We start from the raw sequence: 21,867 nt of genomic DNA, 5'->3' as shown, positions 1-21,867 counted from the left end.
CTGTTAGAAAACAATAGTGGCTAATGAATTACATATGAAGAAAAACAGCAGAACTACGCACCTCGCGCAGATTTTTCGATTTTTGATTGGACGGTCGAGGTTATCCATCGTATGCTCACCAGTCGGACGGTGTCTGATCAAGCGGCGCAGCACCTCCGGTTAGATTGGTTCGCTAAACCCCAACAGGTGGCATCAGACTACGGACTACCAGAGGACCGGGGAGGCGCTATGAAGGACAGTTGAGAGCTCCGTTAACAGAGGTACCCTTCTACTCGACCAAAAGAATCAAAACTAAGAATGCCTCCTCCTCCTCATTCTTCTTTGGATTCATTCTTCTAGGGATGGAGCGATTGGTCTTGTCTAGTTCGTTTTCTGCTTCTATTTTTCTTGTTCGGGGGTGGAAGTAGGGGAATTAATGGAAACCATCTCCATAGGCTGAGAAGGTAGAAACGGCGGCATCTTTCTTTTGTTGGCCGTCAAAATCCATTAATTAGACGCAAGATGGCGCCTTTCCTCTATTTTCATATCAAATATTGATCTTCTATTTGTTGATTACTTTCAAGGTAGCACCTTTCTCTGGTTTCCCGGTTAAAAAATCGATTTTTTGATCGTTTAACTAGATAAATCTTGTTGTTGTGGAATAGGATGGTTATTATAGTTTCCAAGTCCCGTGAATTTGGAGCATGTTATCTCTGCTTATTTGATCAATGGGTGTTGCTGCGGATTGCATTTCATGGATGGTGCAATCATTTTTTTTCCCTCCTTCTCTCTCTCTCTCTATTATGTGTTGTCTTAAGTGATTTTGTTAGTTGTCTTGGTTCTTCACTTTTCATGAAGATCAATCATAAGATGGGTTGGGTTCTTTGTGAGCAGTTTCTTGACTGGAACATGAAAGCCCTTTGCTCCTTTGATATTTCTATTCATTGGAATGCCTAAATTCGGATGAATATATTAATATGAGCTTTCAGATGGTTATCTGATTATTTTCATGAGTTTTTTCTGTAGTTTTATTTATTATTATTCAGCAACGTCACTGGTCCTCTTTTAATTTCACACCCCCCCTTTCTCCAGCTTGGCATCTTCGGAGTCTGAATCTGCCTTCAATGTAATGAAGGATCGCAGTATTTTGATTGCTGGGCTGCTTGTTTGGTTTAAATGGGTTTCAAGAGGACTTAGTAGCTTGTGGTTGGAATGAGTCGCACTTTGCTTCCAAAACATGTAGCCAGAGTCATAAAATGCCAGAAGGACCCACTTAGGGCTCTTGAGATGTTCAACTCAGCCACGAAGAAAGATGGGTTTAAGCATACTATCTTCACTTACAAATGTATAATAGAGGAACTTGGACTTCATGGGGAGTTTAAGGCCATGGAGGATGTTATTCAGGAAATGAGAATGAACATCGATAATTCTTTGCTTGAAGGAGTGTATATTGGTGCAATGAGGAGTTATGGAAGAAGAGGGAAAATACAAGGGGCTGTGGATACATTTGAGAGAATGGATTTTTATGATTGTGAGCAAACTGTTAAATCTTATAATACAATTATGAATATTTTGGTTGAGTTCAAATACTATGATCAAGCCCACAAAGTATATCTAAGAATGCTGGACAAGGGAATTGTGCCTGATGTTTACACCTTTACAATCAGGATGAAATCATTTTGTAGAACAAGAAGACCACATGCAGCACTGAGGCTTCTCAGAAACATGCCAGAGAGAAGGTATGATCTCAATGCAGTTGCATACTGTACGGTGATTTGTGGTCTTTATGAAGAGAACTTCTGTATTGAGGCTTGCAGTCTGTTTGATGAAATGCTTGGGAGTGAGATCTTACCTGATATAGTTACATTTAATAAGCTCATACATGTGCTTTGTAAGAAAGGAGATGTTCCAGAAAGCAGCAAGCTCCTTGCCAAGGTTATCAAGAAAGGCATATCACTAAATTTGTTCACATACAATATACTAATCCAAGGGCTTTGCAAGGAAAACAAATTGATGGAAGCTGTTTCTTTGTTAGAACGTATGAGGAAGGGTCTGGCTCCTGACGTGATTACCTATAATACGCTTATCAGTGGCTTATGCAAGAACTCTAAGGTTGTTGAAGCTGAGAACTATTTGCATAAAATGGCAAATAAAGGCTGCATTCCTGATGATTTTACATATAATACCGTCATAGATGGATATTGCAAAATGGGGAAGGTACAAGATGCTTCTAGACTTTTAAAGGATGCAGTTTTCAAGGGGTTTGTGCCTGATCGAGTAACATATTGCTCCCTGATTAATGGATTATGTGAAGAAGGTGACATTGACAGAGCATTGAATATATTTCATGAGGCTCAGAAAAATGGGCTGAAGCCTGATAACATTATCTACAATTCACTAGTCAAGGGGCTCTCTCGACGAGGTCTAATCTTGCAGGCTTTGGAGGTGATGAATGAAATGATGGAAAATGGGTGCTGCCCGGATATTTGGACATACAACATCATAATAAATGGGTTATGCAAGATGGGAAATGTTTCCGATGCCAATATTGTCATGAATGATGCCATAGCAAAAGGTTATCTTCCTGACATTTTTACCTTCAATACATTGATTGATGGCTACTGCAAGAGATTGCAGCTGCACAATGCTTTGGAAATTGTTGATAGGATGTGGACTCATGGTGTCACACCTGATGCTATCACTTTCAACTCTGTGTTAAATGGGCTATGCAAAGCTGGAAAGACTAGTGATGTCATGGATATATTCAAAGAGATGGTTACAAAGGGATGTCGTCCTAATGTTATCACATATAACATGCTGATAGAGAACCTCTGCAAGGCCCGCAGAGTAAAAGAGGCTTCTGATTTGCTTATGAAGATGATGAATGAAGGCTTGACTCCAGATGTTGTCAGTTTTAACACATTGATACATGGATTCTTCAGGAATGGTGATCTTAATGGAGCCTATGAGATTTTCAGAAGAATGGAACAAGACAAGTTCTCTGCTACAACTGATACATATAATATAGTGATCTCTGCATTTTCTGAAAAGTTGAATATTCATATGGCAGGGAAGATTTTCAATGAGATGGTCAGCAAGGGCTGTTCACCAGATGCATATACTTACCGTGTTTTAGTTAGTGGCTTTTGCAAGACTGGAAATGTTGATCGTGCATATGAATTTCTGATAGGCATGATTAGTAAGGGATTTATTCCATCAATGGCAACATTTGGACAGGTAATAAACTGCCTCTCAGTAAAAGAAAGGGTTGATGAAGCTGTTGGTATTATTCACATTATGGTAAGCAATGGTGTTGTCCCGGAGGCTGTGGATACCATATTTAGTGCTGATAAGAGGAAAATAGCAGCACCAAAGATCCTTGTAGAGGAGTTGCGGAAGAAGGGTCATATTACCTATTATGCCTATGAACTTCTTTATGATGGAATCAGAGACAAGAAGCTACTAAGAAAATGGCATCGCCTGAAATGTTTCTGAGGACATGATAGGTGGTTTCTGCTACCGATTTTAGTGATCCAAGTAGCTAAAGGGAAAGTCTGCTTTCCTGAATGTGGGACCTTCTGTGCACTCCTCTTGTGCCAGTTACAGTGGGACACTCATCTGCTGTAAGCTTTATCCAGCAACATTAGTAACCAGGAATCCCTTTGAATTTGACAATGCTCTAATTGTATGGGTTATTCTTGGACCATCATCGTTTTTTGGTTGTATGCTTAGAGATGCAGTCCTCACAGGTTTGTCTAGATATTTCTTCTGCTATAAATCGTACTTTTCATATGCTTTTTGATTGTACCATTTACTTTTCAAGAGCTTTTCCCTTCCCCCTTCTAAAGGGAGTTCCTATATATCTCATGTCATCACCCTTCTAATTGTTGCCGTTCATTCAGAACAAACCAATTCGAAGATATCCTACAGTTCATTACATATTGCTTTAATTATGTTTTCAAAACCTAATTTAGTAAAGCTATGTTAAGATACTGGAGCACACATTGAAGCATCATGTATTCTAGGGAAAAAAAGGAGCATGTGAAAACTTCATATTTCTTACCCAGCTTGATCTAACTAGCTAAGCCAAGCTCCACTTCAATAAGCATGTTTTGAACTAGAGTTCATGCATTACCCACTTTTGCTTTACATTTTCCCGATTTACAAAAGCACCGCCGGAGTTTGATAAGTCTATATGCTTATATAATTGTATTGATTGCTCTAGAGGTACTTAATATAATTTATGTAGCATTTTATTTTGTGCAGGTCTGCCTTTGGCGTCTGCTGATTAAATTATAGTCACTTGTGATATTGAGAGTTATTACTTGCTTAAAATAAGTGGCCTATTCTAAAACTGAACTGTTTGATTTTCTTCCTGTAAAGATTATCACTGGAAAATGAAGTGAAGATGGCAACGTCTCTCTCACATGTGTTTCTACTACAATTTTTGAAGTTGAATTATGGTAAGTTAGAGGTTCTGAACTTCCCTCGTGATATTAATTGGGTATATGGATCCAATTAGAAGGATGAAGGTAGTAACCATAAACACATTTACCATCAATGTGAATCATCTACAGCCCTGGCTATAAAGACCTTAACATGCAGATTTTGATTTTCTTATACTGCTGTATTTGTTGATGGTAGCGTAAGCAGCTGCTGCTCTTTAATTCTCAATGGACTGCATGTTGTGGCAATGAGGGCTCGACAATACTGACACATAGAGAAGAGTCAGTAAGTATTTTTAACTAGTTTTGATAGAATCAAAATTTATTATTGTTACTTTTTTTACAATTTGGTGCATCTAAAACTTGAAGTTTTAAAAGTGTTACAAAGATTACCTTTCTGTTAAGTTGACAATCATCGTGCTTCAAGAATTGATGAATGCATAGGAAGATACTTTATGAAGCATTAGTGGGGAGAGAATTATGACAAAGGAACTTACATGAGATTTGTTTTTCCTTTCTTAGCTACTCAGTTGACATGGAAGTCCTCAGAAATTCATGATCTCATTACCCCAAACAGGGAACCATCAAAGCTGGAAAATGATATGCTGGTAGCTAGGACCTGAGGACCACCAACTTCGAGGCACATTAACTGAGTCAAGCTCTTACAACTTTACATTCATTCGTCAATTTATCAATATCCATTCAAACTTTTTCATTATGTGACAGTTTTTTTTCCTCTCTTGGATGTTAACATGCAGCTCCATGATTTGCTTCCGTATTTTGTAGGGCCTCTAACGTTACAAAATTTCCCATGAATGTTGATGTGATTGAAGTCCACCAGTTGGCACCCCTTTTCAGCACATATGTGGACAGGTCGCATGCTGGAACTTGGATGGTGGCACCCCCACCATTATTCACAACAAGCATACTAGCAGTAAGATTTTTCTCATGCCAAGAGCCAATAGTTGCTGGTGTTGTTTGTCAAAATTGACTGGAGAAGCAACCTCATGCTAGCACAAGCAAGTAGCATAGAGGCCTTTTCTGAGTTTGTTGGTATATTTACCCTGTGATATAAGCTAAATGTACCCGATATTGAGTTAGAAACTTGCTGTAATTGCAAATAGGAATTTGGTGCTCTTTTTCACATGCAGGGATGAACTGGCCAGATATAATCCGGTCCTGACCGTCTTCTTTTTTCATATATGATATTTATGGGCATGGATGTGTCTATGCATAGTGGTCCCAAATATTTGAATATTTTTGGATCTTGGTTGGATATGGATATTGGTGTTATTTGTATATCGAAGTACCAATATAAAAATATTGGTACGTATATTGGCATATCATAAAGTTCATCTACTCTTGATGATATGTACAGGTTTTAGTTTCTTTCTTTGTTTTTCCTTTTTTTTAAAAAAAAATTTGGTTGGTAGATGATGGCCGCAAGAAATTTTGGTTGTATACTTATATTAGTTGTTTACACAGTAAATTTTGAGTTTTGTTGATTTATTTCATCATTTTTATTGTATCCTGTTCATTTTACATACCACAGGTACTGAAAATATTCAAGTATTTATTTATATATATTTTTTAAAGGAAATATGGAAATGCTAATATTTGTTTGTGTGGTTCATTCTAAGATGGGTTTATTGAATAGGACAGTGGCTGTTGTAACAGCAATTATAATGATAAATGGCAATATATATATATATATATATATATATATATATATATATATATATATATATATATATATATATATATATATATGTACACACACACACACACACACACTGAAGACACTGTTAATAACAATGGCCTTTATTACATACCAACGGTTAATAACAACTATTATTTATGTACGGTTATAAACTTTAGTGATCATTATTAAACCTTGTCAATTTTGTGTGCTTATTTTTCCACAACGTGGATAACCATTAGCACTCCAGTTGGGATTTGTATTTAAAATTTTGAATCTATGTTTTAATTTATTAAATGAAAGTGAATCTCTATTAATGTAAGATAGCTACTCATAGCCAGTCCATTCTCAGACCCATTTTCAACTCATTTGCCATCATGGATGTTGATATTTCACTTAGTTCTAATCCAGATTGATCTACCATCACACCTAGTGGTACTTTTGTGCTCACTAGGGTTGCTACTGGGTTTGATGGAGGCTGGTCCAACTCATTTGCAGCTAATGCATGATTAAAATTTTATGGATTCGTGTACCTAGTGTAGACTTCAAATGTTAAGTTCTTTCTATTTGAGGATGGATATGACAGAATTGACAAGATTTAATTACACTTGTAGAAATAGCTTTATCTATGTTTGGCCTCTAAAACACATCCTAGCTTAATTTAATGGGCTGGAACCGGAGATGACTTTGTTTAGATTTTGTTTCCACTATGTTTGACTCGCATATTGCATGTGATAAGTAGTGAACACTATGATTCGTTTGATCTGGATGATTAAAATGATCTTTTATTGCTTGTGTTAAATTGTTAGATATACTCCTATATCAGATTTTGTACTCCAAGTTCGCTTACAGGAACAATTACTACGTCTTAGTAAAGAAATCTTTTGGGTCGGCAAAGCTCGCAGATTCTGTAGTTCCTGCTGCCCGCAAAAAGAAATAAAGTCGTTGCGGATCTGAATAAGGTCGCCTCGGATATGCCGACTTCATTTGACAGGGTCAAACATTTAGGCACCAATATAGCATCAAATCGGATCTGATATGAATCAAATATTAATATATTTATAATTATATCTATTTTTCGATAAATATAAATAATAGATATAAATTAAATATTTATATTTATATTTATATTTATTTTAGTAGATATGAAGATAAATTAAATATTAAAATCATAAATATAAATATGAATATATGTTAGATAATTAAATTTTATAATCAAAAAATTAATGATATTATTAAATAAGTAATAAATCAAATTAATAATAAATTATTATGTTTGTATATATATTTTTTAAATTAATGAATAAAGATTATATATATTTTTAAATTAATGAGTATTATATAAAATTAAATAAAATTGTAGATAAGACCGGATATTCAGATATGGATTTCAGATATGGATTGGATAATTGTCTATCCATATCTATATCTATTTTTTTAATAAATATAATATAAATATAAATATTAATATTAATTAAATATTTAAATTTTTATTTATATTAAAATAGATTTAAATGTAAAAATAGGTGCATATGGTATCATGCAAGGAGATTTGGGTATCAAAATAGATTCCGATGACATTATGGTCCACTACCACCCCAACATCCATGTGGCTAACGTTTCAGCGTCTAGATTGCAACCGAACCGGATAAATGTCCCACGGATAAAGGATTAAATCGAATCTTAACAATTCTCAAGCCTCTCGCCTCCTCGTTGTCTTTCTTTATCTCACCTTATCTCCTCTCCGAGCTTGCTCCCCTGGTGGTCTTTGAAATAAAACAGCCCAATGGTCTCCTCCATCTTTCTCCTCCGGCCGCCGCCAGCGGATCTCCCGGCGCTTCCCAAGCTCGCCGCCTCAAGAAGCCATGGCTTGCTCTCGAGAAGGAGCGTCCTCCCCGTCCGCATCTCTCTCTTCCCGGAACCCAGAGGGCCGCCATTGGTCGGGAGCGAGAAGAGGAGGCAACTCGCCTTCGCCTGCTTCTATAACGCGAAGGATAAGTTGGAACCCACTTCTCGCGAAAAGGTCTTGCCTCTTGAGTTCCGAGCTCTGAAAACTATGTTGCTTTAGATTGGTTGCTTGCCTAGGAGTGGATTTGTTAAAGTTAGTCATTACTAATGATTTGAACGAAATCTCGCTTTTATAAAAGAAAATTACGATCGACATGAGCTTTATGCAAACTATTGTAGCGATACATCGGAGGGAATGCAAGTTTCAGACAAAGAAGGTTTTCTGGTGCAACTTTTTTGACTTTTAGCTATGAAACTATGGTACATTTGAAACGTGTTGCAGCCAATCGCCTCGTCGCCCGATCGCCGGGAAGCGTGCACCTGCAAAAGGAAGTCCGCACTGATCGGAGGCGGCTCCGGCGGGGACCCTCCGACGGTCAAGTCAGAGAGGTGACTGGGCAACAGTGAAATGTAGATAGAGAGCTCTGAGAGAGGGAGAGAGAAAGAGGGGCGAGCCTGCATTTGCGGAAGAGACGGAGCGGATCGATCCCTTGCATTGTTGCCTTCCCCGGTTTATATAGTGGAGCACAGTATGGCGTCGTCATTAATGGCGCGGACAAGAGAGGACCTGTCAACTCACTGTGGGCTGTCAGAGCCGCCGTGAAAACGTCATGTCGCCCTGCGGCCGTCCAATCACCAGGGTTGACCCGGCTCCCGGCGGGATAATGCCCTTAGGTAACTGCGCCGCATGTCCGTGTCAGAGCTGACAACGTCTGGCGGTTGTACGGTGGTTGGAGGAGACAGCCGACCCTTGGTCGGTGGCCAGCAGAGTGGCATCGGGTTCCTCCGTCAGTCGGCGAGTTTCATGTGAGTCGGCCTCTGGGTTTGGTCGGTCGGGATGGATACGCCCGACATACCTCCAGTCGGCGACGGGCCGTTGAAAAGCCGTCGGTAGCGTCCGTTAGTCGGGCACTCCCGGCTTTCAATCGAGGCGCTCCGTTCGTTAATCGGTCGGTCGGCCAGTCGGAGACGGTCAGTCAGCCGCTGACGGTGCCCGTCAGCCGGCTATCGCGACCGACGATCGGTCAGTGTATCGGTCAGTCGGAGTTGTCCGTTGGACCGTTAGTCGGTCGGGCCGTCGATCGGTCGGGCCGTCGGTCGGTCGGGACATCGTCAGTCGGTCGGTCGGTCGGTCGGTCGGCGGATATCGCCCAACAAAACGTGATTTGAATAGATAGTGATTATTTACTCTCTCAAGCTTAATGTTACCCGACAGATTCTTGCCTGTGCTGGCTAATATTGGATTTTGTTTTCTAACTTTCCATGTCTGTTTGAGGTCTGATCGTGGCAAATTTGTGCTAATTATTTACATTGTAAAGACTTGTTTTATTGATTTGGTTCTTACATAATGAATTTCTTGTTGGCTGTGGGGATATTGCCCTTGCTAACTTACTCACGAAGTTTGATGGTCCATCATGCAAATGCCGTAAATTTTTGTTCCTGGAGGACCACGATATACAGGGCTTCAGTATTTTCTAAACAAGGGAAAATGCAATGAAGCTCTGGGTGTGTCAGTTGATACCTTTAAATTTACTTTGTACGATATAAAGCATTAGTTTTTATAGTAACTATTCATGACATTGCGGAATTTTGGAGAATGTAGTGGTGAAAGTTTTAAAGCATGTTGAACGGTAGAGCTTGTCAAGTTTATGATATTTTTTGGTGAAGGGAACCATGAGTTTTTTGATAGAGTAATGCTTTGATATATTCATGTGTTCTGTGTAGGCCTTGAAAGTTGAGTGGCCCATCCTCCAGCGATGGGATGTGCCTTGGGGTTGGCAAACTGCTACACTCACTATGATTGCATGTGGAGTAAGGTAATTTGTCAATATACACTAGCCCACCAACTAGAAATATGAGAATTTTTTCATTAGTGATTTCAACCATGCATCCTGTTTATTGCATGGTATTTCATTTAATAGAATCAGTTCATGTATTATTTGTGCAACCTGTGTCAAAGTGCAACTTTGTCTATTTTACATGAAGATTTATGTATGAATGTTTAGATGCTTCAATTTCATTTTGTAGTCTACTATCGGCTCTTTAGGTTTTTCTTTTTTCCATTCCCTTACTAAGCTAGTGAGAATCGTACTCATAGTCATAAGTATTAATGGAGTTGCTGCATAGTAATATATCTTATTCTTGTTTTTTTTAATCGGAAAAAGAAAAATATCTAGAGTTTTTGAGGATTTTGGCATTTCTTGGGCTTTATACAAGGAGTTGTTTGAGTCAAAATGATATAGCTGATACCATTAGAACTAACCATGTCATCATAAGAAAGTCAATAAACATTTAAGAGATTGTATATATTATTAATTATTTATCATAATATCATAAATTCATAACAATAGAATGAAACTATTAATTTAACTTGTTGATTCTATTTGAAAATTAGAATTACATCAAAGTTGAACCACTCAAAAGTTACATATGTTTGCTTACCAAAGAAAAAAGGTTACATATGTTAACGGTTTTCCCATAATAATATCTTGACAATATTCTGAAATTATTAGATTAGTATGTCATGATGCATATATTTTTATGTTTATAAAGAAGACTATTTGTTGTATATGCAAAAATATTGTCTAATTATTTCAGCTTTTAATGCTTTTGCAAAATCAGGAAATTTCAGCGTTCAGGATACTTTCCAAAAAACTTAACAAAAGTTGTTGCTTTGTCCTAGTGCTCTAAATTTCTCTTCTATCATGCCACTGTATTTATATTGTCTCTCTTTTTTTTTTTTTTCCAGTCATGAGCAAAACTTACCACTGAAATGAAATTAAAAGTTGTTTAGACAGCTTTGTTCTGACAGGATTGGTGGAGGCATCAGTTTTGCCATATCTTGGTTTTCAGGGTGGAGAAGTAAGTTTAGAGGAGAAAGCAGAAATACTGTTTGCTGGTCAATTGTAAGGGCTAATCCCCATAGTATCTGAAATCTAGCCAGTGCTATTTATGCTATTCATTAGGTTCATTAGAAAGAAAAGGCATGTGAGTATGGCTACTTAAATAATGACATGTATTATATTTTAATCATGCAGTGCAGTGACAGCAGTTGTACTAGGAGTCATCTATGGCATCACCAACTCCTTTCGACCACTTCCAGATGATATTTTTTGCTATGGTTGGTGCAATTACCTTATGCAAATACATCAAATTTTAGCATATTTTTATATTTTCTGTTTGATTATGTTCCTGAAATCATTGAGTGTTGCGATTCAATGTTCATGTTGCGAACAAGCTCAAGGGGTGGGAATACAAAATAGTTGCTGAGGACCCATACTTATTTGAGGGAAAACAAAATTGCTGCTTTGGGAAACCAAAAATAGTTGCTGAACACCTGTATTTATTTGACGATGTGTTGACAGATATATTATACATATCGGATGAGAGATCCTGGTCCTGTTTTGTTCTCCTTTTCCTTTACCTTCTCTTTTTCTTTTTTCACTATGGGAACGCATCTTTCTCTATTTCTTTCTTTTTAGCACTGGAAGAATAATTTATAACTCATGATAGATGAACAAAGTTTTGCTAAACGATTGCAAAATGCAGTAACTTATGCTGTATATTTTATACCTCAGATTGGAAGGATCCATTCAGTCTGCAAAATGGTTGGCTTCTGTGGGCAGGAATTGGTCTTGTGGGTGCATTAATTGCTATTGCATTAGCAGGAGTTGCGTTGACCACATTTAGTGGTGAAAATCCACAACGAGAGGTTAGATGCATCATATGTTTTGTATCAAAGACCAACTTTTGTATAGCTTTATTATCATTAGTTGAACTAGGTTATTGTATTCATATGTGGTTTCCATTTTTCCATCTCTGCATTCAGTGCTGTTTTATTATAGAGCTTGTAACCGATCAATTCATATTATAGCGAATCAATGTTCCTTCTGGTTATGGTTAGGTGGTTTTGTTGATAGGAATGAAGATATGTTTTAGTTTAAATGTTTGAGCAAATATGTCACTTATGCATCTTGTAAATTTCCTGAACTACTTATCCCACATTCAAATTGGATGGTGCTATTTTTGCTTGTTTTCATAATTTTGTGGATTGCTGATGAAAGGAAACAAATTGAAAAATTTTATACCTTAAGGCACACCATTTGAAAAAGCCAGTTAACATCAACTATGATGATGCTGAATTACATTACATATCTTGATAAACTATGATTGCATTTGTTTGAGTTTCAGAGGAGGGTTAAATGGAATAAGGCCTATTTACTCCACTTATTCGACTTTAACTTGCCAGGTGCTGGAAAACTGACCAAACTGTTCCTTGGGTAAAATGTACAATTTACAAAGTTGGTATAGCAACTTGTACCACCTAACTTGGAGTAAACTGTTCTACCATGGACTATGCAATAGTTTATTCCAGAGTAAGTAAAGTGTCTCAGGAGTAAATTAACCCATTTACTCTGGTTAACTTATTCTCCTACCAAATGTGGCCTATGTGAATTTTTCTCTACATCTGATCTGAAGAGGCAGTGGGTAAGAGTTTAAGATCTAATATTGTAAGTTCAGATAGGTTTATATATTATAAAGTCTTGCCTTCACAAAGGTGAGGGTGATTTCCCATCTTCTAGCATATATTGAAGGAGACAAGAAATAAATAAACTTGTCCGGGAGTTACATCCTGAAGTTACCATTAATATTATCATATAAAAAGATATATGTGAAATTCATCCACGAGTCCATCTCTGTGTTTCTCAACTTCCCCAAGTTGGTGTTCTTGAATGGATTTTGAGATCTTCATCATGATGGGTCTGTACCTTGCATGAAATCCCTCTATTTTTGGTGAGAAGATTTCTTTGTTGTATGCCAAGAGATGTAGTTTCTTGATTTTGATAGTCTTTACTCTTTAGTTTGCCCTGGAGGGGGTTCTGATCCATGAGGAGAGTTCTCATAAGTTGGATCATCTAGCTCTGTCTAGAGAGTAGAAAAACCAACATTATAGGTCCATTATGGTCCCCTGGTTCTTTTATTAGGGGTTTGCTATGTAAAAATCCTAGGTCTCTTGTAGTTTTGCAGCTTTGCAGGGTGTATTTCTGTATTATTTTTGTATTTCTATTTTCTCACACAGAGGGGAAGATGCTATTTTTGCTGCTTCAGTTTCAGGTTGCCTGTGAACTGGTTTCAGACATGCACACCAAAATTCTCTTTTGTGTGCACTTGTTTGACCTTCCATATGCACTATTGTTAACATGAAACAGAGTTGCCTTGTTTGTGCTTCCTTTCCCAACACCATACTGTGCCAATTCTTGCCATGCACTGATGAAGTGCAAAGCACTGCAACATAGGACGAAGGATTTATGTACCAGTGTACCAATACATACTCGGTGTACTTTATACTGTATCAGTAAGGAACTGGTATGCAATATGCTGCACCCCTCCCCCCTTTGATTGATTGAGTGTTGGTACTAAGGGATGTAGCTTTCCAACATTAGATAGGGGATGTACAGACTGGGCACTGGTATGTGTCTTGAAACCAGCACTTAAAGCCTTGGTTAGGACCCTGCCAGTCCTACATGTTGTAAGCAAATGGCATGATATAAGCTTCTCCATGCTGACCAGCACGGATTGCAATTCAAACTATGAGATGAGCTCCTTGCTTTTTCGTTGAAGGTCCAGGAAAGATCACAGGTATACTTACAGGAACATGGAAGGAAGTTGTGGAAGAAGATTACAGAATGGTTGACAGTGACAGTAGATGTCACCTTAAATGTTAGTGAGTGACAAATAGATCTTAGTAATGTGGAAATTTGATTCTTTTTTTTTTTTTTGTTTGTTGGCATTCAATGTTATTATCTGACGGGTATTAATCTGTTTATCAGTAGTCCGTTATGCTAGTCCTGTACACATTTTGCATTTGGCACAAAAAAGTTATTGATATAATTCTTTCATTGGCACTAAAATTGAAATATTTACTATTTTTTGGCTTTCTTCTTGTTCCTTTCATCAGCTCTTTTCTTCTTTTTTATATTTCAATTACTGTGAGATTGATGTAATTAGTGTATAAAATTTGGGCTATACAAACTAATTATACTTTGAGCTATCTTTGATGTGATTCTAACCTTTTTCAGTTGTAACTCTGTTTCAGACTGATGCCCTAATTCGTCTGTTGCCGTTGATTGGTTCTTCAAGTATCAGGTATTTCTTTTTTAGCTCTGTTTTGCACATGAAAAACTTTAGTTAGTCTTGATGCAGCGATCAGATATCTGTTCTTCTAAAAGAAGTCTATTCTGTTGGTGGTAGCACTGCCTGCCTAGTGGGTGTTACAGGTGTTTTGGCCCCAATTCTTGAGGAGACTGTGTTTCGGGGATTTCTGATGGTCTCCTTAACTAAGTGGTAATATTCTTCTCTCCAAAAATGCCAGATTACTAATTTTTTTAATATATATCCACTGGAGTTTTTGTACTTTGTTGACTGAACACTTATTTATCGGGAACAGATGCTTTTATGATTCCATTTCATCCACTTTGTTTCTGAGTAATAATCTGGTGATGATATTTGTTGGTGTTGTTTGGAACACTTTTCATAACTGTATTTGTGTTTGGTAACTGTGTAATAGTATTTTGAATGGTCAGTCTGATTGCATGGATGCAAAAAGATATACTTTGAGGTCTGAACAAAGTAGAATCTAAAATTCTAAACTAAGGTAGTGTACCTAAATTGGGAGTTAATACTGCTTAGAACTGTCAGGATGCTGTTTAAGACTTTGTTCCATAGCATCTTCTTTAATAATCCAGGCCATTGACTCCAGAGGTTTGGTTGGGGTTGACCATATTTGGTGCAACTTACTGATGTTGCAGAAGCTTTTGATCCTAAAACGCTCTGAAACTATACAAGGTGTACTTTGATCAAGAACTTATTATTTATGGCTGCTGACAATGTCCAATGTTTGGGTGCTTTGGTAATTTGCGCTGCACTTTGGGGTTAAGTTTGGAAGGTGGTTGGTCTTTGTCTCAGGTGTGTATGTCAACAAATAAGTATGCATTCTCCCTACCAAAGGAGATGTGTAAATATGATGTGAATAACTTGGGGACAACCCTTTCTTTTGGTAAAGGAAAACTTCAGGAAAGATTAGAGCATCAACGTGAGCTAATTGATGTAGTTGGGGAGGGAAATTATCGAGACAAAAGATAGTGCTCATCTACTTTAACCCTTCTCTGGCCAGGAGGTCAGTGCATTAGTTCTCCTCACAAATAAAAGTGAGATTTTTGGACTGTCTTAAGTGCTTCAATAAGTCACCTAACATCTTGTACTCAGCAGTGCTTGAGGTCCACTCTTTCCTGATCTATACCACAAGCAGCTAATGGCTGTTATAAACTTGTCTAAAATCCATGTGGACGACTATTCAGACAACATCACTATCACGGGCCAAATAGTTTCAGCCATTGGAACAGAAGAAATGGGCAATAACAGTGTCCAGCCATCAGGAATCTACCAGTTTAATCTGTTATGGTAAAACCAGACCAATCTCAAAACTTAGGCACTGATCCATCAAAGTTTAGCTTCAATATACTAGCTTGTGGGGGGACCAGGACACAAGGATAGAGATTGGAAGAGGACTGCATAGAGTTGAATTTTCCCTGTGAGATTGATGAGAAGAACTAATATTCTTCAGGGAAACCATTTTTGATGCAAGCACACAGGCACACACTAGATGGACCTATGAAGTAGGAGAACTTCCCATGGAACCACAGCTCATACTGAGTTCGCTATACAGAAATAGAAAGCAATTAGAGCACAATAACCTCCTCCTTTATGCAATAATTAGATGAAGGCATGATATGACGAGGAGCTCAAGAGTTTCATCCATACCAATACATCTGGTGTGAGAAGAGGAAATTGCAAGACTCTTTTGATGGAGAAAATTGCAGAAAGTATTTTCTGAAGCACATGCTTCTGTAGAAAGAGCTGGATGTAGGAATACAGGCCATTTTTCCCAATCCCAAGCCAGAGAGGGATTTTGAAGAATGCAGTCACTAATGATTCATATACTCATCTAACAGTATTCTTAGGTGGCAAATTCGGTCCCCATAAAGGGGTGACCACCAAGCTTTCATGTGATGGAAGTGGTATAAAGAGCATATCCTGACAGATCTATAGTGGGAAGACTGCTAAGATAAGAGATCTGTTCCACATGGGAGCAGCATTCAAAAGAACAAGATCATAACCTGGGCATTTCCCTGTTTGAATTCATTTTAAGTGGTGCCGGAGATTGACATAGGGGGTTAGAAGGCAACCAGAGATCAAAGAACATGGAGATCTGGACTCCCTTGATTATTCACTGAAAGAAATAATAGTTATGAGCAGGACTAAAACCTTGGCTAGACATCCCATAAGACAATGGGATGGGGTACCTTCCCAAGTGTCGGGACAGGACCATCCTGTTGTTGTCCCAGCATTCCGATTAGCATGTCTTCGAACATTCTCTATCCTGAGTGTTGGGATGCGGCGGGACGATGGCACGTCCTGTTCTATGGGAAAACTGGGACAAATCCATCCCATAGGATTTAAAACCTTAGTTATAAGAAACATCACTTCACCTATAGCTCACCAAGCCTAGGATCTTTTTTTTTTTTTTTTTTGTCTTCTTGTAATCAGCCCAACCTCTATTAAAGGATTATTTAGAACATATATGAAGTCTCAATAGAGTCTGCCTACAAGATGTGATATGACATATCTTGGCATGAAGAGATATACCAAAGAGCTTGAAAAGAGGAATGCCAAGTTCTACATGAGACTTACGTTCCCCCTCCCAGTGAATGAGATGGATTTCATGCTTCTTATCAGAGTGAGTCCAGAGAAAATCTCTGAAATAATTGTCCATGTGATAGGCACCTATTTTTTAAGTTTAACAATTTCGATTAAGAATAACTGGGATAGAAGCAAGCAATGACTTTCTAAGAGTAAGTCTTTTGGCTATGGATAAGTTTCTTGGTTTCCAACAGGCAGACAGGCTTCTTTTTCACTAAGAGGCTAGTGAAATTATCCTTGCATCGTCTAGCTCTGCCAAAAAGAGAAATACCTGAGTAAATTAACAAAGCCATCCAATCTGACCATCCCAGCTACGACTGAAGACTTATCCTGATTGATTTATGGACCAAAAGTCAAGTCATAATCTAGAATAGTCACCTTTATGTTGTAAAATCATCAACATTGGCCTTGATGAAAAGGAGACAATTTTTGGCATATAAATGATGAAAGAGAGAAGGGCCTCTATAGACAAATCTTATTTCCAAAATAGATCCTTGGATAATAGCCTGGTGTAGAAATTTGGAAAGGATATCATCTCATAACCTTGAGACAATCTTTGATTCATAATAGTTAACCGATGATTTATAATTGCTGTCATTTCTCTCTTTTACCTTATCATGATCTTTGAACCTAACTGTAATAACTGTCCTTTCCCTCTTACCTGTCATGGGCAAGGAAAGAGATTTGGTTGACGCTAAACAAGTAATGATGGTTCAAACCCATTGATTTTTGAATTTTTTTTCATTAACAATTATGACCAGCTCAACTTGTTCTCAAGGAGTTACAGAAGTAGTGCACTAAGCTAAACTCATGTAACTGACAGCAACTTACATTCCTAGACAAAGAAGCGCAAAACTGTTTCGCTGTTTCTTTGCATACCTGTTGAGATTACCTTGGTAAGACAAGGACTTAATAGTTATTAGCATTAAAATGTTTGAGAATGCCATCATATTGTTTGATATTCATTGAAACAATTGCATCGATTTTAATATAATTTCTGCATAGTATCTGATTTTTCAGGCCCCCAAATAAAACATCTTCCCCTTTTGTATGCAGGGTTCCAACACCAGTTTCTGTGCTTATCAGTGCTGCGGTGTTTGCTATTGCTCATCTCACCCCTGGAGAATTTCCGCAGCTGTTTCTGCTAGGTAATGCCCTGATTAAAATATTAATCGATCAGTTGAAATCCTCCTTATTGTCTTCACTCTTCAGGCTACAGACAATTGATCAACCAGCCATCTGCCCAAGGAACTATGTTTGACCCTCATGGGACATATCTCATGACTAATAGTTCCAGAACTTTCTTGATAGCTGTTCAGTGTAGTTGGTGTTAGTCCTCTGTTTCTGGTTGACAATATGCTTATTGATATGAACTTAGTCAGAATAACTTTTTTCTGCAAGTTGTCAGGATTCAACTCTGACATTGCTGAAACTCAGGGATATTAGGAGTTGACAAAATGTGGTCCACTTTGACATTCGAGTCTTATTGACTCATCCTTTCTAAATATTACTTGCCTGGTTGAATCTGCTTTTATAAGTTTTCTTCAAAAGTTTATCTTAACTGTGACTATCTTTTGTTCAACATTCCAGTGATGTTGACAAGAAGTTGTACTAGGGCTGTTTGGTGATAATAGATTCCTTGACTCAGGTCTAACATGTCTATTTGGAGAACCATCAACAAGTATCTACCCACCATGTTTTTGATTTTTGATTTTTCTCTTTCAAATCTACAGTTCTGATATGGGCAGAAAATGAGTAAAATTAGCAGTGGTTGAATGCTTACCAATTTTTACTGTCAAGTGGGAAAAGATATATCCAGCAGGAAGTTTGAATTTGACTGCAGAAGATTGTGTTTCACTTAATTGGTGAATAGGATCTCCTGCCATTACTAAGTGCAGAATCATTAGATGTGGCTAAGTCAAAATTTGCTTTATCAGTCCACTCTAGAACTACAAATGTCATGGGACGCTGAGCGCATTTCAGATATTTCATTTCTTATCAACAAGAAAATCAAGTAATTTAATCACGCACTTCCTAACTGTTATCAGTGATGATTCTTCATTTGGATTTCCATGCTACCTGCTACAATAAGTAGATTTTCCCTGATAAAATATATTGCCTGTCTGATGAGTTAATGAGTTGAAGTGCAAGTAGTTGATCTGTTGTGTGAGTATGGCAAGAGGACCAGGCATAGGATTTGGAGACAGGAGAGTGGAATCGAAGTGCAAGTGGTGGAATTATATGATGCTTACTGCAAGCGGACTGGGCTGATTAAAGAGCCTGATAAATTACACTGCCTGTTTGATGAGTTGACAGTCTGAAGTGCAACTGCAGTTGGACTGGGCTTAGGATTTGTGGATTGGAATGTGCTGAAGGTGACTATCCGAACATGGCTTGTCTGCACATCGCGTCATTGTACTGTTGCAACCTAAAGAAAATTTCTTCTCTGCCTGACCCTTGATAATAAGAAATAAGCCAACTGTCAAGCATATTTTGGTGGAAGAAATTACTTAGGTCATGGCTTGCATGAGCTCATACAGCAAACCTGGCTTGATCATATCAATCATTTTACTGGGCGTGCACAATTGTATCTGCTAGAAAGCAAAGATTCTGGGTACTTTGGTTGGCATTGGACTACATACTGATGGAAGAAATGAATGCTGGCTTTTGTTCCCTTTATAGAAAGCGAATATAGCTTTGATTCTGATATCTTTGTGTAGCAATCTGGTGTTATGATGTATTTTACACAGGATTGAATGATCTTGTTTTCTTGTTTGTTGGGTGCAATTGAAACAGGTGCTGCTTTAGGATTTTCGTATGCTCAAACTCGTAATCTCCTCACGCCCATCACCATACACTCTATTTGGAACTCAGGGGTGATTTTATTGCTCACATTTCTTCAGGTACATCCAGATTCCTTTGCTTCTAGCTTATGTCCATTCTAATGATCTTTGCTACAGTTAAAATCCTGATGGTTATGGTAGATGTACTTTTGAGTTGTTTATTTTTAAAAATTTTGCTATTATGAGTATATGGGATGGGTCTTTTGGGCTTCATGATCACTAGGCTAGAAGACTTTTTATCTTACTCAATCAGCAGGATTATTTGATTAGTTATCTGTATATTGGTTTCTTTTGTAATAGAATCATTTATAAGTGATTTCTGGTTGGTCCCCTTTGCAGCTCCAAGGATATGATATAAGAGAGCTACTGCAGGCATCTTAAAAAGAGGTCTCTCAACCTCGACTTAGGTCATGGAACTTTGGCTTCCATCAGGTGCCTTTCCATGTTTTCGGTGCTGCACTCGAGAAAACAAGACAAGCAAAGGAAAAGAAGCGATGCGATGACATCAAGATGTGTACATTGCCCACTCCCTGAAATTTCCAACTGCTGAAATATGACATCTGGATTCTGGCCAAGTTCCAGATTATTTTCATGCTTGTAATTTGAAGTGTATAGACATGAGAAAGAAATATATACAGTCTAAACTTGAGTTCGTAATTTCTGAATCAGCATGTGCAAAAAATACTGATTAGTAGTGCTAGTGTAATCAAAATCTAGAAATAAAATTCAAATATTTTATGTCAATTTAAATTTAAAAACTTGATTTTATCATAGCTTTAGGTAAAATCTTCCTAAATCTGATTCTTTAGTGAATTATGAAGCATGCAGAAGCAAAACGGAGTGCATACAACCACCACGATGAACTTCCCTGAGGAATATAGTCTGTTTTGATGCACGTTTTACAATTTATTGTCATACAAAATTAAAATACAGCTGTCTCGTTTAGGTATTTCTGGTAGTATAAAGCCTAAACATGATAAACATTGACTTTACACTTTAGTCCCCAAGTTTCAGATGATCATTAGAATTGGTATTTACAACTTGAACAAATTAATCCTCCGACTATTTTAAGAACTGTTTCACTGTTCTAACATTATATGGTCTGGTCATGACCTCTTACTTTTCTTTTCTTCTTCTTCTTTTTTTTTTTTTTCCTTTTCTGCCAGTGACATACCTGCTGTTATTCAAGCATAGATTTTTCTTTGAGAATGACAATGGAAGCAATCATTTTGCAGAATAGCAAGGCATAAATTTATCGGAAGTTACTTACCAGGTAGCTTGTGCTACCTGTCATTTCAGCTTGATGATTGTTTTTAAATATCACAAGTTATAGTTTTGGCTATCCACATTGCATTACTGGCATGACAAATATAAATTGGTGACTTTTCAACCTCAAGAATGTTACATCCTTTTTTATGTTCTCATTATTTTGCTCATATTGATCATGTGTGTTCTACGTGAACTTTCTGCCCAGATGAAAGGATGTGTTCCATTTGGCCTTATGGTCCTATCACTGCCCATAAAACTTGTTTAATGGTTTTCATTGCCTGCTGAAAGTAACTGCTGGGAAACTGCAAAATTTGAAGGGAGAGCTGCATTGTTATTATAAAAGTAAAGTGGTTGTAACAGTCTTCATTTATTTAGTTGCATCTATAGAATGCTATCAAAAGTAAGGGGAAAAGCTTAACATCTAGCCAAGCCATTGCGTGTACCAACACGGTAAGTATGAAGGTGAGAGGTGCCGAGCCATTACAATTATCTGTGTCAGCCTTATCATTTGTTGGAGAGCAAGGATATTTGACCTGATTGTGAAATATTCTTCCAATATGTAAGATTTTTTAATTCCTTGAGGTGTTATCATGGATCATTTTCCGAAAATTGACAAGTGATCTGGATGGCTTTGAAAGTTAACGTATGCTTCTTTCTTTCTATTTCTCCTTCCGAGTCTACAAGGTCTATAGCTTGTTATTTGTGCCTTAAAAAATTAAGTCTTAAGCTGCTATCTTGGACTTTTATCCAGATAATTCCACCTCTCCTTTTTTACCAGGGAAATTTCCAAATGTGCTTTCGAAAGTATATGTAAACTCAAAAAATTGCTGTTGTTATATTACATGCAAAATTGTTGAAGTGTGCA

At 37.5% G+C, this 21,867-nt stretch overlaps 2 protein-coding genes across 6 annotated transcripts; both read left to right on the top strand.

The window, feature by feature from the left end:
* The first annotated feature begins 116 nt into the window (after positions 1-116).
* LOC105056592 (uncharacterized) lies at positions 117-5,654 on the top strand. 5 transcript variants are annotated; one of them, XM_019854381.3, is made up of 6 exons: positions 117-260; positions 1,072-3,728; positions 4,363-4,442; positions 4,624-4,710; positions 5,002-5,077; positions 5,211-5,654. In XM_019854381.3, exon 2 carries the CDS (start codon positions 1,192-1,194, stop codon positions 3,472-3,474), a length of 2,283 nt encoding a protein of 760 aa, XP_019709940.1. In that variant the 5' UTR covers positions 117-260; positions 1,072-1,191; the 3' UTR covers positions 3,475-3,728; positions 4,363-4,442; positions 4,624-4,710; positions 5,002-5,077; positions 5,211-5,654. The 5 variants fall into 5 exon arrangements, with proteins under 5 accessions (XP_019709940.1, XP_010937147.1, XP_073104036.1 ...); XM_010938845.4 differs by having other exon boundaries at positions 4,947-5,077; XM_073247934.1 differs by lacking the exon at positions 117-260 and adding an exon at positions 268-443 and having other exon boundaries at positions 4,947-5,077.
* A 2,152-nt stretch (positions 5,655-7,806) lies between these two features.
* Positions 7,807-20,390, top strand: LOC105056591 (uncharacterized). Its single transcript, XM_010938842.4, has 10 exons — positions 7,807-8,146; positions 9,856-9,947; positions 10,929-11,036; positions 11,169-11,251; positions 11,709-11,842; positions 14,228-14,277; positions 14,383-14,475; positions 17,947-18,038; positions 19,687-19,793; positions 20,073-20,390. The coding sequence occupies exons 1-10, from the start codon at positions 7,910-7,912 to the stop codon at positions 20,112-20,114; spliced, it is 1,038 nt and encodes a 345-aa protein (XP_010937144.1). The 5' UTR covers positions 7,807-7,909; the 3' UTR covers positions 20,115-20,390.
* The last annotated feature ends 1,477 nt before the right edge of the window (positions 20,391-21,867 follow it).

This window comes from Elaeis guineensis, chromosome 13 (assembly GCF_000442705.2).
Source record: "Elaeis guineensis isolate ETL-2024a chromosome 13, EG11, whole genome shotgun sequence".
NCBI lineage: Eukaryota > Viridiplantae > Streptophyta > Magnoliopsida > Arecales > Arecaceae > Elaeis > Elaeis guineensis.
This window is presented reverse-complemented; position numbering and strand designations above follow the sequence as displayed.